This window comes from Meriones unguiculatus, chromosome 5 (genome assembly GCF_030254825.1).
Source record: "Meriones unguiculatus strain TT.TT164.6M chromosome 5, Bangor_MerUng_6.1, whole genome shotgun sequence".
NCBI lineage: Eukaryota > Metazoa > Chordata > Mammalia > Rodentia > Muridae > Meriones > Meriones unguiculatus.
This window is the reverse complement of record NC_083353.1, coordinates 97,933,782-97,949,639: the sequence shown is the minus strand read 5'-3', so window position 1 is coordinate 97,949,639 and position 15,858 is coordinate 97,933,782. Positions and strand designations below refer to the sequence as shown.

Genomic DNA, 15,858 nt, shown 5'->3' with positions numbered 1-15,858 from the left:
AGCTGGTTATCAAACTGGTCATCAAAGCTTGCACCTTTGGTATTTCCTGGGCTCCTGTGATGACCCTGTGAGATGTTAATTAGTCCCCTCTGCTTGGTCCGGTTAGGAGAGGTGTTATTGTTGCTCTTAAACAGTAGCCCCAACCCACAAAACCTCCCAAAGTTAACAAATTTTGGTGAAGGCACCAACATGGCACTTGCTAAACTCTTCAGTCCAGTTGGCCCCAGGTAACTCAGGGCGTCACTATCACACGACAAGACTGAAAGATGAAAAAAGGTCATGAAAGCATAATACTAGAAGCCGCTGCCAATTTCCAGAGCATCACAGAAATAGCGAGACAGTCCTCCCCGCTTGCTTTTCTACATAGCACACAGGCAGGCAACTGATGCAAAATGCTACTTCAAAGACCCCTTCAAACAATTCATCAATGAGTATTTATTGCAAGGCACTGTGCTAGGCACTATGGAGAGTACATGGAAGAGAAGATCAAAGTCCCTGCCCTCAAGGAGCTTACAATCTAGTTGGGAAGACAAGGCATACATACAAGGAAAAGTCAGTAACAATACAGGAGTTGGGCTCAAATGCAAGATAAACAGTACAAGATATTTTCAAAAGTAGTACCCTATGAAATACTAAATGAAGGGATGCAGCAAATTCAGAGGGAGGACAGCACAAGGATAGGCATGTGGGACTACCTCACAGATGAGCTGGAGTGTTGGGCATGCCCTAGGACAGTGGATATTTGGGTGGGAGAGGGAGGGGAACATTTCCAGGAGGAACAGCCATGAGACCTAAAGGCACAGAGGTGAGACCAAAAACAAGCAGTGTTCAGGGACCAAGTAGGGCTCAGTGCAGCTGGATATAGGAGTAGGGGATTTTAGACTAAGAAGGGATTTACATGCTTAAGTTTATATATAGATTTTATGATTTCGGCAATGTTTAAGGGTTTTGAAATACCAGATACACTTAGTTCAAATATACAAAATCTTGGCTAGCCAAGAAAAAAAATATTTTAGTCTCAGCGTCAGGACATTGGTTACTTGATTTTGATCCTCTCTGTTTCCAAGGAGGATCTAAAATGGTGTCTTCAGGGTTGTCAATTCCAAAGTCACCTTTGGAATTGGTTCACCTAATTTGGGGCCAGATCTAGAGACTTTTGAGTCCCCCTATGATCCCAAGTTGTAACAAAGCACAGGGCAAGCTAACAAATTCCCTGACAGGCAGGAATAATGCTTCCAGAAGGCAGATATCTTTACAAATGACAGAATATTTATTAACAATATCTTTAAAAAAGATTACATATGCTAGATCACTGGTAGATAGCATTTACACTGGGGTTGGGAACTACCTGGGGTATCAGGTGCTTTTCATTCATTATTTTGTTGATTTTTTTGCATGTGATTTTAAATCATATTTTAACATAGAAGTAAGCCATATCAGACTAAGAAAGGAACACAGCTGAAATACTGACAATATTTTCCCTGTTACCATCCTAATTTTTACACAAATGGAATCCTGATAATGCCTTTATTGGATGAATATAATTAGCAGATTGGAAAAGCTATGTTGTGTGTAAGCAAAAATGACAAATTACAGGCAATCGTGAGCTCTCCAGGAAAGAAGAAAAAGGTGTCTATGAGTTTGTATGTGAAAAGCTTTGTAAAAATCTCCTTGCCTTCTACAGTCTACCCTTGTCAGCTTACAAAACATCCCCAATCATAACAAAGAATTATATTCCATAAGAATATTATTGTGTCGATATTGCCATCTTTCATTGTATGACTTTAAGATTTATAATGTAAAGCTTATAAAGCAACCAGACTAGCTACTGCAAAACAGGAGAGACATCAAGATACAATACATTTGTACTACTGATAGTTTATAGAATCATATGTAAAATTCTTTGCAGCAGCTATTTGCTGAAATAGGAAAAAATTTCAAATTACATTATGTTATTGTCATTCAAAAGAAGGGCTCTATCATTACAGTTACACATGTTATCTATAGAAATTTTGAAATTATAAATCCATTGACAGAATTGCTTATTAAAAAATTTACATTCAAAACAGATATGTCTAAAGAGTAAAATTACCTTTAATGCCATGAAAGACTCGGTTGACTATAGTAACTTTTTGTCTATGTTACTACAGGATATGTAACTTCAAATTCAATGTCTACGATACGCTACTACAAAGACGATGCTCAAATAAAGTCTTACCCAATGATGCTAAGTTCAGGGATTGGAGGATTGCACAAGGTGCCTCTTGGGCTGGGAAGTTCAGCTTTTGAGATTTGTAGTTCCTGAAACCATCTCAAGTTGTGTTGAACAACAAAATTCACAACAGGGCAGGAAAACATATCACATATGTCAAAGGGACTCGATTCAATGCATTAACCATTCAAGGGATAATTTATATACAGCAACCTTGAGCTACAGACCCAGTATCTAGCTGTTTTGCCACTAGATCCTTGTAAAACTGTACAAGTCATTTTGCAATTCATTTACTGAGATGAGTTTCAAACTCTGTCCTTAAAGGAAACCGTCTCAAATCATAATTGTGTGGTTGTGTTGCCCAGAGCATTTTACAGCAGAGGAAAAAAAACCAATATCTACATTATATGTTAACTTTAAAAAATTCTATAAAACACTAAATATATAATAAAAATATGCATATAAGGACATATGTAAACTGCTTTGGTAACATCATATTACAGATGTCTTCAGTGCATTGCAGAGTTTCCAAAGAAACTTCAGACAAAGCTAGATTTGCTTTGAGGAAGTACTGTGTAATGCCATTCCTAACGAAGCAAAAACATTTTTTTTCCAGTAATAAGATGTACTTGAACAACAATATTACTTAGTACTGGGTGTCTTCAAAACAACTAGCTAAATGTTGCTTATATTATAAATAGCAAGTCCTTTAGATAACTTTTGTCATAAACTAGACCTGGCTGTGAGAGATATCATTATTGTGCTGATTGCTGACAGTGTGCACGCATTGGAGGTAGAAGCCCCAGATCCTCTTGCATAGGAATCTGAAAAGAGAGAAAAAATTCATTCATAAAGACCACATCCTGTATAGAAAGAAAAGTGGTATTACAGGGCTTACCAAAACAATATGGCTGACTGGGTTCTACAAAAACCATTCTGTCTATTTGTCCATTGTCTGGCTTTCTATTTTATTTTTAATGAGTATGTATGTTGTGCAGAAAACCTATGTGCTCAGGTATGTGTGCACACACATAGGCATGAATATGAAGGTGAGAGGACACTGTCAGCAACTTTAATGGGTGCCATCCACCTTGTGTTCTTGAGGCTGGGTCTCTTACTGGCCTGGAACTCACCAAGGGATCGTCCTGTCTCTAGCTCTCCAGTGCTTGGATTACAAGGGTGTGTGGCTGTATCTAGCTTCCTTTCTAAACATGGGCTAGGGGTCATATTCAAATCCCCCAGCTTACAAGGCAGGCATTTTACTGAGCTTTCTTTCCATCCCTATGTACATGACTCTCTCTCAATAATTAACTTCAGTTCCATGATGACCTATCTGCTTGGGAGCAGGTCAGGGATCATCCTGCTTGCTCTTTCTGGAGTCTTATAAATTGAGGATGTCCATATCCAATGTGACAAATATTGCAAGCAGTATGCCTGATAAAGGTTGCTAAGTCCATGATCTAACAGTATGAAAACTCAATAGTTCCTTTCAATTCCACTTCTGTGCTGCAGTTACACTCAGCACTTACAGCGCCCTCTATGGACAGACACTGTCACTGTTTCTTTCATCAGATTAGGAGATTGGGCTCCCCAGAGATGAGGTAACTAACTTGTCTAAGATTGTCTAGCTAAATTAACAACTAACTGGCTTGGGAATCAAAACCATGTTTGTCTAAATGTACCTCTTTTCTCAGACTAAATAGTTACATTTTAAACAAACTTTTTCATATGTGTTGTAATTTTTTTTTTTTATAATAAAAGCTTTTCCATTGTCAGTCTGGTTTTTTTGTTTTTGTTTTTGTTTTGTTTTTGTTTTTAAAGGCTGTTCAAGGCCAGCCATGGTTACTTAGTGAGACAACCAACCAAACAGAATACAGTTCAGTGGCATATAAGTTTATTAACCATACATAAATATATTATATAATATTAAAAATATATTTTATGCACATATAAATATATACACATATATTTACATATGTACTAGTATATGCATACAGATACAGGTATGTATATTAGTGTTTATGTAAGTATGAACTTTGTCTCTGGGGCGTGGCTTTTTGCCTCAGTTTCCCACTGAACTCCATACTATTCTTGAAGTACAGACAAGTACCTATTGAATCCTTCCTAAAGGATAGGCAATTCAGAAAATGGTGAAATGACGAGGGAGCTCTTTATTCTTCTGAATTGAGAAATTTCACAGAAGCCATTAAAACTGCTCCATGGCTACTTTGCTCTCATTTCCTTTCTGTGTTATATAATAGCCTTTTTCTTCTTTAAAAAATAAAATGATGGATAGCTAGCAGAGACTTACTCTAGCACTAAAAGTAGGGCCTCAGTGTTGAAGATATCATCCCTGGTTTAAAATGCCACCTTCCCAGTGATAGCTTGAAAGTATATTATTCCAGCCTGCACTGACCCTCTAATATCCAGACCTCAAATGCAAAAGCCAGAAAAATATGTATCTAAATACCTAATAGCAACTTGGATATATACCCAGTCTTTTCTCTATCATGGTAAAATATGCCATAAACAAAGGGACCATGTAAAGTAAAGAAGACAATTTGGGTAGGTATGGTTACTATAATACTGGCATATAGGAAGCAGAGGCAGAAGAATTTCTGCAAGTTGGGAGACATCTTCCTTTTCATAACCAGCCCAAAGCCAACCAGAGCTACTTTGTGAGACCCTGCCTGTCAAAACAAAGACAAAAACCAAGATTCAAGGCAAAACAAAGACCAAAAAAAAAAAATGTGCAAAAATCTATTGGCAGTTCTTTCAGATGCTGTGTAAATAGCATTGCTCTTTCTAGATGCTTTTAAAATAATGCCAAATAATACACAAATATTCGTTAAACAGTCATTCTCCTCTCACCTGCTTCTGCCAATCACTATTTTGATTTCTGACTCTATGAATTTTCTTTTTATTAAGATAAATAAAATCATGCTACAAAAATTAGTGTACTGTTGAGATATTTATAAACACAACGCTTAAAAACAGAATAGAATGCATTTTCTCAAAAAAGCTACTTTCACATACTACTTATGAACACTTAGAAATGGTGACAATTAACTATTCGTAGTCATATGTATGTGGAGATATATTACATACTCAATCCAAATCTAACACATCATCTTTAAAATATTTGCAACTCAAGACTGAATTATACTAGTTTACTGGGAATAAAACATCACATCTTAGTTGAGAAGTTTTTGGCTAGAACATACTTGCACCGGGGAGTTAGAGGTAGGTAGAGCTCAGTGAATGCAAGGCCTACCTGGTCTACACAGCAAGCTCCAGACCAGTCATGTTACATAGTATGACCCTGTCTTAAACAACAGTAATGATAACAGCAACACCACTTTCTCTCTTCTTCCTAACGGCATTGCTTATTAACTTTACAGGCTATAAATAATCTGGGGCCTATGTACTTGGGAGGCAAATGGGTCAATATAAAAATAAATCCGTTGTGACTTATGTGAGACAGCCTTCTTTTACTATTTTGGTTGATCACTGACTAAATCCATCAAAACTGGACAAAGGGCTTTTTGCATGAAGTTTCTCACAACCAGAAAACATCAGTTATGGACTGAAAGATACTCCTGTCATTCATCTGAATTATGATTCTTTTCAGGCTCAATTTGTTTGAAGCCTTGGCTCATCTGGGAGAATGGCACGGTAGGCAGGGGGAAAGGCCAAGAAAAACAAAAGCGTTCTTACTTGATATCTTTGGGATTCGGATTTGTTCGCTGCTGCTGCCGTCTCCTCCATCACTGAATGGCTTGATCTCTATGATGTAATCTTCATCAAAAGGTAAAGAAAGCTCCACTGATGTTTTGTTTGTCTCAATGACAGACGTGCTGCTTTGCCTGTTCCATCTGTACAAGACCTGCTCATGCAGAAAGAGTGGGTGTCAGCTGCTGCTCTAACTGACGCCCCCAAGATATGGTGTTTATTCCTTTCTTAATCTGTGTAGCAGTTAAATGTAAGACGAGGAGAGTGCTCTCATACCGCTCACACCGAGGAGGCTCGTTTGTGGTGAGGGGTCATGTCTGCTGGTAGCGTGTTGTGGAGGGAGGAGCTTGAAAGGATACTTCAAGTGGGAAAGGGGAGCGGCATGTTTGCCTGTTTTTCAGATGGGTCAGATAACATTTAGAAGACTGAATATCTCTTTAAAGATGCAGTCAGTGAATACACCGGGAGCCTTGGCATCAAAATAGACTTGGCTCTATGTGACCTTAGGTCATTCACTTCACTTCATTTCTCTGAACTTCAGTTATCTCCACTGTAAAATGGGGGAAAAACCACCCACTTTTTTCCTTTTTTTATTTACATATTTATGCATATTTATACTTATTTTTGAGTAGTTTTATTTATTTAAATTTTTTAATTAAAATTTTATTTTTTTATATTAATTACAGTTTATTCACTTTGTATCCCAGCTGTAGCCTCCTCCCTCATTCCCTCCCAATCCCATCCTCCCTCGCTTATCTCATATGCCTCTCTCCAAGTCCACTGATAGGGGAGCTCCTCCTCCCCTTCCATTTGACCTGCCCTCAAGGGGGGGGGGTGGCCAAATAGCCAGCAACCATGTTCATAGCAGCTTTATTTGTAATAGTCAGAACCTGGAAACAACCCAGATGTTCCTCAACGGAGGAATGGATACACACAATGTGGTACATTTACACAATGGAATACTACTCAGCAAATAAAATCATGAAATTTGCAGGCAAATTGTGGGATGTAGAAAAGATCGTCCTGAGTGAGGTATCCCAGAAGCAGAAAGACACACATGGTATATACTCACTTATAAGAGGATACTAGACAAATATTACAGGATAAGCATACTAAAATCCATAAACCACCCACTTTTCAAAGACTGAATGCAGCAAAGGCTGGGCTCAAAGGTCAAATTAAGAAAGTTTATCTATGCAAGCTTAAATGGAACAGCAGGGGTTCCAAATACAAGAAACACCCAGCAGGTTGTTATCAAGAAATTTATTGAAGGAGGGTGTTTCTGCACACATGGAGGGTTTCTGCGTGGCAAGGGCTGTGAACTCTCCACTTTCCTTCCTACTCTTTAAGGATCACCTAGAAGAAGCAATTGGTGACAATCTGGAATTGTGATTGTTCTGAAATTTCCACTAATGCACCTTTGTTTTCCTCCCCGGACCTCTTAGATGCTGAGCTTGGACTGTAATTTATCTGATGAGGGTAGCTGTCTAGGTTTCCTGAAAACACACTTGTTTGGTGGCTCTGATGGTTCTTAACCCAGTAGAGAAAAAAAAAAATGTGAAGGAACAAAATGTGTACCTACCATTGTGTGCCCAGCGACAACTATGAGTGAGGACAACTATCCTGTAGAATCTGACTTATCAATGTCACCCCCATCCCACAATGCAGGTATTTTCACCTTTTCACAGGTGAGAACACTGAGGCCCAAGGACCTCACAGCATGGAGAAATGGCAGGGAGCTGATCCCTACACCTACATAAATAAGTCAGTCATAAATCAAAATAGCCTACCTTCTCCACCTCCCCACAGGATAAAAGGGATGGATAACACCAGTGGTCCTCAGCCTTGGATGCTTTGAGACACTATCCTATACTTCTTAGCAGACTTAGGAGGGTGGGACACAATTTTGTCCTGCAGGGGGCCACTCATTAGTGTCTGCAGACATGCTTGACTGTCACGTATGCTACTCGGTACAGTGAGTAGAAAGTCAGTGCTTAAAGTAACCACTCAACAAAGCATGGTTTCATTCCTCTTGTGGGTACATAGGGGCTTGTAAATTCCACTCCACTTCCACTCCAGGCTGCTCAGAAAGCACTTACAGAGGTAGGTGTGCAGGCAATGATATGCTTTTATTAAAAAAAAAATATTCAGATAACATCAATATGAGATTAGGCTGGTAAAGTCAACTTTGCCTCAGAATCATATGGCAAGACTCCAAACATCATTTGTTCAGCCTGTCCCTGCAGTCTCTGATTGCCAAGGTAAGAGCTGAGACCTGAACTCTTGCCATTCTTCCAAGTCCTCAGTCTACACCAGTGCCGCTAGACCAGGTATCCTCATTTGAGAACGACAGGACTGGCTCATCTTTTACTAAGACCCCTATAAACACTGATCTACTGAGGTCAGGGAAATATGGTCAGCCTTCTATTGCAAGACAGAAGGAAACATGAGTGAAATTCATAAAATTTCCTTAACAGAGTTTAGATCCCATTTAGTTCCCTGGCACTTTATCACCTTAATTTACGGCCCTCTAATACAAGGTGAAAAACACAATTTCCTTAAGGTGGAAAGATTCACAAGCCCTCTCCTTCTCCAAGCTGAAGCATCGGCTGTGCCAGGCTCAGCATCCCTTTGCTAATGATCAAGTGCCAATAAATCCTCAGGCACTGCTTCTCATCCCAGCCCTTCAGGAGAATGGGCTGGCTGATGGGATGCAAGGTCACATCTGGCTCAGAGGAATAAATTGCTTCTTTGATTTACTTCTGGTTCTTGCAAGAGCTCAGAGAATCCAACCAGTTTCAAGTATAAATCCAAGAGAAACATTTCCAAGAAAGAGCAGACTCTCTCTCTCTCTCTCTTTTTTTTAAATCAACACTGCTTATCAGTCTTGTAATAGTGGGGACTACAGTAGCTCCTGAGTAAAGGCCAGAAAAAGCTTTATTTACGTCAAGCACTTGGCCCAGCTGATCGACAAGAAGGCCATGCTTGTATCTGATATAATACAGGCAGGGAGAAAGAAGGGATTCCTGGGAACAATGATAACAGCAGCACACACTGACTACTTCTGCTTCTCCACTGTCTGAACACTTCTGCTCCTAAAGGTTTTCATAGATCACTCCCCAACTACACTTGGTTGTTAGTTTGACCTCAAAGATGGCAACCTGGCCTGGGGTCCCATGAAGAGTAAGTGATTGGCCCCATGTTTAAACCCAAGTAGTCTAAACTCCAGAGCCTTTGATATGATATTCATATCGACTTGGTTATCACCTCTGGGTGAAATTGCTTTTGCTCTCTGGTGTCGGTTTCATATGTGTAAAATAAGAGAACTTACAAGGGCATATGGGTAGGAGGACAGAAGGTAAAGGAGTCTTCTATAAAACCTGATGACCTTGATTAGCTATATCTCCAGGATCCACTTCGTGAAAGATGAGAACTAGCTACTGAGAGTTGTCCTATGACCTCCTTATGTGTATTATATAAACATGGGTACAAGCACATGTGTGTACATGTGTACTGAACACACACACATTCACACACATACATACACAAATAAAATGTTTAAAAATATGATAAATGCAGAGAACATGAAGCCTGAGGATCACATGCTTTCGTATGTATTATTTGTTTGGCCAGCTTAGTGTTTGATTTCTTTTTTTTTTTTTTAATACCAACTTTATAAAATAAGAACTTATGTGTGGAGGTTTATAGTTATTGTTGAAGCATACTGAAATGGTGTTTGCTGTGGTTTGGGTGTTTATCTGCTCTAAAATCCACATTAAAATTTAATTGCTACTCTAACCATTTTAAAAGGTAGAACATGTTGGCTTATGCTTAAAATCCTATTATTCAGGATGCTGAGGCAGGAGAATTAGTGTGAATTTGAGGCTAGCTTGCTACATAGTGAGTTCTAAATCAGCTTTGGCTACAGAGTTACACCCTGTCTCAAAAAAAAAAAAAAAAGTGGAACATTTAAGAGGTGATTAGAATCATTCAAGATGTGCCTGGAGACCTCCATTTTGAATTGGTGCTGTCATGGGACTCCTGTCTCCTTTTTTGTGTGTTTCAGTCCCTTGCCTTCTGCCATGTAATGATAGAGAAAGAAGACTGTCTTTGTAGGCCAGCAGTTTTGTGTTGGAATTCTTAGCATCCAGAAATATGTTTCTGTTCATCATAAATTAACAAGCGTCAGTTATTCTCTTAATGTAGCTCACACAGACAAAGATACTGGTCTCATTTAACAAGTAGAGCTAAAAACCCAATAGTTCTTCAGGAAAGCCACAAAGTCTGTTTGTTGCTATAGTCACCAACATTTCGCATTCTGTTACGCTGGCATATTACCTCTGGACCTTCCTGCCTTCTGTCTACATACTTTCACAGAGAGTGGCCTGTCTCACTTCCTCCTTTCTTTCAAAGGCCAGTTGAAACGTCACCCCTAATGTGTGACAAGGGTTTGTGTTTTTATACAAGGCTTCCTTGCCTTTGTATAAAATGACACACCTTTCCTTTTTGTCCACTGGCTTTTTCTGGTCTTCTCACTATCATATCTTTTTCTTTTTAATGCCTTATTTTTCATCTGCTGTGTCTGCTGATTGCTGTCAGGCAAAGTAACCAAGTGGTCAAGGGGAAAAAGCAGATGCCACACTGCTGTGTTCAGATCGTAGGTTTGGATACTCCATAGATACTATTTAGTAGATTTCTGTGTCTTCAATTTAGGGTTAATAAACATAGTAGATTCTCAGATATTCTTTATTAAGGGGTTATTAAGATAATTAAGACCCTTGGACGGAGTTCTAGAGTATCTGTCGAATGAGCTCAGTCACATTATTTCACTTAATTGTGTGGGCAGTTTATTTTGCCAGGCGGAGACCAGAGGTTATTCCTTAAGGTATAATTGTTAGGTCCAGAAATTAGCTCAAGCAGGACTATAGGAGGATTTCTAAAGGTTAGATAATATACAGCATTCCTCAGGAACTTATGAAACTGGCTCTCATTTGCCAGGTGGAGTCTCAAGGTTTAAATCTAAAAGATATGACTTTTATGTCGAATGCCATTAAAGATGACCTCATTTGACCTGCTATTTGAATCAGAAAGAGAACTACACGCCCTAGTTTTAATTTATTCTTAGATTTTATTCTTTTACTACAGAAATAAAAATTGTTTCCTCACATCCTATATGAAGAACAATAGGTCTCCTCTGGGAAGTCGAATGTTATGTTTCTCTTGGCCTGCTTTGCCCTCCACATACCCTTCATGGTGTATGGTGCCTGGACTAATCTATGTGCCTGCAAACGTGTATGCAGAAAGAAAAACTCAGGATGGGCCTTCTTGGGAAGATGTTACAAAGAGCATCTGCTGTGAGCATTTGTGAGAAGAAGCAGACATACAAAGAACTGACAATAAAGTAGTAATTGTTGCCAGTTGACAAATCCCAACATGCACACTGCTCCTTGCACCTGAGGGTACTCCGACACACTTAAGGATGAGCTTGAGTGTGTGTATATGTGTGTTCACAATATGATCACTGGTCAAGCTAATCTTTTTTCTAGTTGCCTGAAACACTTTGAGCAGCTCCTCTGCTTGTTAATTTTGTTTTGGCACCAACCTGAAAATAGAATTAAACTGTAGTAGAATTGTTCCCATGGACTCAAAGGAGTAAGACTATGGCCCACAAATCCAGTTGACGCGAAGCTAAATTTTGGCTCAGTTGTACTTTTCAGAAGCCAGAAATATTCAAGAATAAACTTAGTTCAAAGGAAGATGGGCGCTTCCTCATTGCTAAAAGTAAGCATGCATTAGCTATGCCATTTTCTGCTGAGATGTCACAGAAGGAATTTCAGTGTGGCATTCAAGTTAAGGGCATTTTGCTGCTGTCTAGCTGCAGGAACAGTGACATTTTGCAAAGCTTTTGATAAACCATTGTCAGTATGGCTATGTTGACATGCTCTTGACTGTTAGTGATTTTACAGTAATCCATTAAAAAGAAAAAAAAGACCTTTCTTGTAATTTTGCAAGTCCACTTAAATAAATCCCCCCATAGTTTTCATTATTTAAGGAGGATTTTAAAACTAAGTCTATGGTTTTCAAATTTTCTCAAGCAGAAGAGCTTGGAAACCAAATTTTTCATTAGTCTTACAAAATTGGGAACAATTGTATTCATTATTATTTAAGTTCCTTTAGATATTTGAAGGATTATACTTCTGAAAACATTGTTTTTCTTTCAGCTAAACATCTGCAGTTTCTCTCTTCATTCCTGACAGAAGTTGGGGACAGACCTTTGGTCATGGATTACTCACAGTATCATCTGGCCTACATGTTTGGATACAGCCAAGCCTTCTACTCCCTGCACATAGACAGCACCATTCACATCAGAATGATGTGCACATGAGCTTTCCACCTTCCCCCCATTGAGTCTGAGCCGGCCTTAGAGTAGCTAATTCTATCCTTAGCTTTGAAAAGGACACATAGCTTTCATGCTCTTTGTGTCTCTTCTCGAAGCTAAGGGTTTTATCAGAAGTCCTGCTCCCTTGAGATGGTCACACTGCAAGGAAGCCCAAGTTCTGCGTGGAGAGACTCTCATGGAATGAGTGACCTCTTGCCAACTTCTAGTTAGAGCCATTTCAGTGAGAAAGCCACATGTGTGTGACTTATATTAGGGACATTGCCCATTTTGGCCAAGTGAAGACTGAAAAGCGTAAAAATGAAACAGAATTGTTTTAGCCTGATTTTAGGTAGCAACAGGAATTCAGTCAAAGGCTGGAGATGTGGCTTGGCCATCAAAAATATCTACTTCTCTATAGAAGCCCTGAGTTCAGCTCTATGTCAGGCAGGGCAGAGCCTTCTGAAACTCAAGCTCCACAAGGTAAAACACCATCTCTTAAACTGTGTGTGTGTGTGTGTGTGTGTGTGTGTGTGTGTGTGTGTGTGTTTTCATTTTCTCTTCAAAGACAGCTGGGCATTTATATGATGTGGCAAACAACATTTTCAGCCTATTTTCTTACTGAGAAAGTTCTGTACAGAAACAACAGCAGGAGTGAGAGTGATACTGGGAAGTTAGTCAGATTAATTAAACACACACACACACACACACACACACATACACACACACACACTCGAGATAACAATAAAGCCAGCCTGCCAAAAGAAAATGGTAAAAGGGCTGATTTGGGGGAAGGCAGTTGGAGAGTCCCAACCACAAACTCCTTAATCATTTCCTATCCAGGTTTTGGAGGTTGGTCTAATGCTAATTACTGGCCCCTCAAGATCTGGTTAGTGCAGGCCAGATACACCCATCCCTGTTTGTGAGTACCTGCCTAAAACATTATTCCTGATTGGTTCATTAAATGGCTTATACTTGGGCAGGGCAGAATGGGGTAGGTGTGGCTTTTGAGGAAGGAAGAATCAGGAGAATCACAAGAGACAGATGGTCAGAAGAGAAGATGGCATGATGGGTTAGCATGAAGAAATAACCATGCAGGCCAAGAGAAAGGACTCCAATAATGGTTTGAAAAGGCCCAGATGAAAAATTCAAGCAAGTAACCATGGGAATATATGTGGAAGGTAGACCAGATGAGGAGGATTAAGGTGGATGGCATTGTGTGGGGGCTGAGAGACGGATGGTGAGATTATTGAGACAGTGTAAGTGAAATATCTGCCAGGCTCAAGGTAAATAAGGCAATTATAAATCTAACAGGTATCTGTGTCTTATTATTTGTGAGAGTTAAATAATACTGCCATGATAATATTAGAGCTAATAACACACATTATATAGCCCACTTTTTATTTACTGCAACACCTAGGTTACAAAAACCCAAAACATAAGTTTTAGCTTGTGTGTTTCCCAGAGGTCTATATGTTAAAGGATTACTCTCCAGCCTGTAGTGTTAAGGAGAGATGGTGGAACCTACAAGAGTTGGATTTTGTGAGTCCTCTTGCAGAGGATTGCAGAATGGAGACCTAGTCTCCTAGTCTCTCTGTCTGTCTCTCTTTCTCTCTTTCTCTCTTTCTCCCTCTGCTTCCTGGCCACCATATACAACACCTCCCTGGCAGAACATGGGCTGAAACCTCCCCAAGAGTGAGCCAAATTAAGCCTTTCTTTTCTTTTCTGAGCTTATTATCTGTTATTTGTGAGAGAAATAAAAAGACTGGCTCACCCAAGTGATTACCTAAGTCCCGAGAAGTTAAGAGGGGGCACATAGAAAAGTTACATGAATCTACTTTTGAGGCTAGCTTCCTGAATGAGAAGCATTCAGCAGCGGCTCAGCCGCAGGGCAGAGTAAGAAAAGAGCCTCCGCTGCATGTCAGACCCCTTGCTAACAGTAGGATTAGGTGTCCTTGCAAGAAGAAATTACCCACTTTGTAGCCTTTTACTTCTGACTCATTATCCAGGGCCTTCACTTGATCCCAGTTCAGGATAATTTTGGAGTCTGATGAATTCCATATGATGTTTCCAGGGGGTTGGCTTGGTGCTATAAAAAAAAAAAAATTAAGATAGACGAAGTCACAGATTATTAAATCTCAATGGATTCTGAGGAATATCCCCTTACTAGAATTCAAGAGTAGAGGCAATTTAATGGGCGATTGCACTAATATGTGTCTTCAAGGTCACTGAAATCTGACGAGATACAGCATTGCAAATGGAAAAAGATTCAGTTGGTCGCCTACCATTTATAGCTAAAAGAGGTAGTCCTTCCCAGTGAGGAGAAAAACATTTATCTTTCTGTCCTCCGGAGCAATGAATTTGGCATGGTATTCTAAAAGGTTCAGTTAAAATGCTAAGGTGCATTTGAATCCATATAATGATACCAATTAGTATGCAAATGAACACTGGGAGGTAGGGATAGGTAATGAACTTGGAGTATATTTGATGAATCCCCAAAATATTTCTGAGCAACCCTGTCCTTACGTGGCTTCCTGGTCGTGACATTGACTGTTGCACTGGAGGGTCCTGTCCCAGCTGAGTTATATGCCTTGACAGATAAGTGATACAGCGCACTCCCTTTCAAGTTGGTGATTTTTGTAGATGTCTGATTTCCAACTGTTCGTATTTTTCTAGCATTTTCTTCCTTGTCATCGTGTCTCCAATATTTTACCTGAAGAAATAAAAAGAAAGACCTTGGATATCATACCCACTGGGAATTTTTCCAATGTCATCAGGTAATAATACAGTTATGCAGGTTCTTACAGTGGAGTTAAATTTCTATGTTAATTCATGGACACAGCTTTTAGAACAAGGAGATCCATTTGACCTGCAAAATTATCCAGAGTAAGAAATTTTTTTTTGTCTTATTTTTCCACTGAGATAACCAGTCTGGTATTTCTCTTATTTTCCCCACCTTTGTTTTGAGTTCAGATGATTCTGAGCATATAAGATTTAAAAAATATATATCTAAAGATTTATTTTACTTTTTTAAGATTGTATGTGTGTGTGTGTGTGTGTGTGTGTGTGTGTGTGTGTGTATACATGTGAAAGCAGGCAACCACAGAGGCCAGAGGAGTGCATCAAATCCCCTGGAGCTATAGTTACAGGCAGTTGTTGATTTGCCCATCAAGGATGCTGGAAACTGAACTCTACAAAAGCAGTAAACACTCTTGACTTCTGAATTCATCTCTCTATCCCCATGTGCATATCATAGTTAATATCATTTTGCCAATTATATTATAAATCTTTAGGTTTATATATACACACATATACACATGGAAATATAATACTAACCTTGCGCATAAACATAGATAAAGAATAAAGATAAAGAATCACAGTAGATTCGTCAATGTTTCTATCATTGATGGTATGGTAGGACCAGGTGTCTAGAACACCTGTGTAAGGCAATGTGGGCCTTCTCCCATCAGTGAGTATGTCTTAGAGATCTCAACAATTGACCAGATATAGATCAAATGCACAGGTCTCTCTAGCTTAC

The 15,858-nt window shown here is 39.3% G+C and overlaps 1 protein-coding gene across 6 annotated transcripts in view; it reads right to left on the bottom strand.

Annotated features, from left to right (window-relative positions):
• Nucleotides 1-1,249: 1,249 nt before the first annotated feature.
• LOC110555893 (contactin-4) overlaps nucleotides 1,250-15,858 on the bottom strand; it is a 1,034,823-nt gene continuing 1,020,214 nt past the window's right edge. For all 6 annotated transcript variants that reach the window (XM_060383874.1, XM_060383872.1, XM_060383875.1 and 3 more), the window contains 4 exons: nucleotides 14,847-15,033; nucleotides 14,297-14,409; nucleotides 5,930-6,098; nucleotides 1,250-3,036 (listed from right to left, as the gene is read on the bottom strand). In XM_060383874.1, coding sequence (XP_060239857.1) covers nucleotides 2,936-3,036; nucleotides 5,930-6,098; nucleotides 14,297-14,409; nucleotides 14,847-15,033 — 570 coding nt within the window. In that variant the 3' untranslated portion in view covers nucleotides 1,250-2,935. The remainder of the gene's footprint in view (nucleotides 3,037-5,929; nucleotides 6,099-14,296; nucleotides 14,410-14,846; nucleotides 15,034-15,858) is intronic.